The following is a 2267-nucleotide window of genomic DNA, read 5'->3' on the forward strand; positions in this document are numbered from 1 at the left end:
TAATAGTCTCCTCCTCCTCTCTACGACTCTACCTTTAATGTCTTCCAACAAGAAAAAGCTGTGGAAAACCCTGTTCACACTCGATGCAGGCTGTGGGTGTAGCAGACCCAAGCTTTCCGACGCTTACCAGCCAAAACCCAAACTCCGAAACCCATCAAACGCCCCGATCGAAGACGATGATCTCACGTCCACTTCCTTCTCTTTCAACAACGTCGACGCCATATCATCGTCGTCCACCACCGATCATCTCAACTCCGATTCCGAATTACCCGATCATCAAACGTTTCCCAGAGCTAAACTCGGCAGCCATTGCTCTAAAATCGTCGACAGCATCGCCGTGGTGAAGGATTCCAACGACCCCTACGGTGATTTTCGACATTCCATGCTTCAAATGATCGTGGAGAAACGAATCTACTCCGAAGATGATCTCCAGGAGCTGCTTCGGTGCTTCTTGGAACTGAATTCTCGGTGCCACCACCGTGTTATCGTCGAGGCTTTCACGGATATCCGGGACCGGATTGTTACGGTGGCGGATCAGGAATCGTGCTTTGTTCACGGTGGAGGGCTTGAGAGAGCTCGCGGCATGTGAATACATTCAATTCGCACGTGGGAAGAAGCTGCCCCGCTTGGCATTTTGACAAAGTCAAAACTGCTATGCGCACGTAATTGCCATCGGTAAATTCATCTTACGTTGGTGGTTTATATACGGTTTTGGGGAATTTAGTCAATGATTAGTTTTAATTTCTCAAAATGTGTGTTTTTTCATATCTACGAACTATGCTTAACCAGGACCTAAATGAGGATAGTATGCTACGAATTGTTCATGAAATATTCGTATAATATTTGTTGGTGTTTGTTTTATTAAGTTTAAACGATTGTGAACTAATTTTTTATGTTCATTTATTAAATGAATGAACACATACAATGTATATTTAATTCGTTTGTATTTACGAACGAAATCATTTATGAGTTCGTTTATCAATTTATTTGATTATGTTCATGAACAAACTCGTTTAATACCTCGTTTATAAACCTGTTTATATTTTTATTTTTATATATTAAATATTAATGATTTTATCGATTAAAATGAACATATGATAAAATTTTGAGTTCAAACTATGAAAGTTAAGGAGTTTAAACACTAGTGACGTGGTTTTATAATTTTTTTTAGCTTGCAAATGATCTTATTTGCGAATATTAAATGAACACTAAACAAACATATAAATGAACACTAAACAAACATATTTTTGCAAAAACCAATAACTATGTTCGCTAACATATAATCGAACATGTCCGCGAATGAATATAAATACCTTTAAAAGTAAATAAACGAACATAAACATAATATTATTCGTTAAAACTTAATCTCATTTACACCATTATGGTTAACTTTTGTTTTCGTAAATAATGTGATTTATTTTTAAAAAAAGACTACATTGATATGACTAGTAAAATGTATTTTTTTTATATATAATTGGATGAATATTAATATTTTTTTCTCAATCTTTAGACATTTTAAAATGTATAAACAAATTTCCAAGAAAAAGGGTTGGTTTAGCACCGAAAATGAATAGAAATAATTGAATTATATAATAAAGGAAAAACACATGATGCATGGATATTTTATAGAGTTTGACCTAAATTTTTATATATTAGAAACTGGGTTAAACGTACACTACAAGTCTATATACTATATAAAAAGTTCATTTTTGTTCTTTTCATTATAAAAGGGTCATTTTAGTTTTTGTATATTTTAAAAAAAGTAAATATGTTGATTTAAAATATTAAAATTACAATTGATTGAACAAATACTTTAATTTTAATATTTTTAATTATTTTTTAGTTTTGAAATTTAGTAATCGAACTCTCTTAAAAAACAAGAGTAATTTAATTTATGCAATTTTTAAAGTGAAAAAAATAATAACAATCTATAATGAGTTAATGACGTTGACCATTTAAATCAGTACATTGACACTTGCTCAAATCAGTATATTGGTGGCACATGAGCTTATTCATTATATGAACTCTTCAAAAAATGGTCCGAATAAGGGTGCTGGTATTAAATTAGATATGGAGAAAGCGTACGATATAGTGGAATGGTCTTTTCTGAGAAAGGTTATGTTAAAGCTAGGTTTTTGTGTTGATTGGGTAAATCTTATTATGAGATGTGTGGAAACCGTCTCATTCTCTGTTCGTATCAGTGGTAGTCTCACTAAGGAGTTTAGGCCAAATCGAGGGTTACGACAAGGCGGTCCTTTATCTCCATT

General features: G+C 33.0%; 1 protein-coding gene across 1 annotated transcript; it reads left to right on the forward strand.

Moving 5' to 3' along the window:
- On the forward strand, positions 1-804 carry LOC120124320 (transcription repressor OFP6-like). Its single transcript, XM_039143026.1, has one exon. It carries the CDS (start codon positions 38-40, stop codon positions 587-589), a length of 552 nt encoding a protein of 183 aa, XP_038998957.1. The 5' UTR covers positions 1-37; the 3' UTR covers positions 590-804.
- The last annotated feature ends 1463 nt before the right edge of the window (positions 805-2267 follow it).

This window comes from Hibiscus syriacus, unplaced genomic scaffold (assembly GCF_006381635.1).
Source record: "Hibiscus syriacus cultivar Baekdansim isolate YM2019G1 unplaced genomic scaffold, ASM638163v2 tig00110418_pilon, whole genome shotgun sequence".
Lineage (NCBI taxonomy): Eukaryota > Viridiplantae > Streptophyta > Magnoliopsida > Malvales > Malvaceae > Hibiscus > Hibiscus syriacus.

Coding starts and splice junctions, on each gene's coding strand:
- LOC120124320 (XM_039143026.1), top strand. CDS start 38: ATGTCTTCCAACAAGAAAAAGCTGTGGAAAACCCTGTTCACACTCGAT.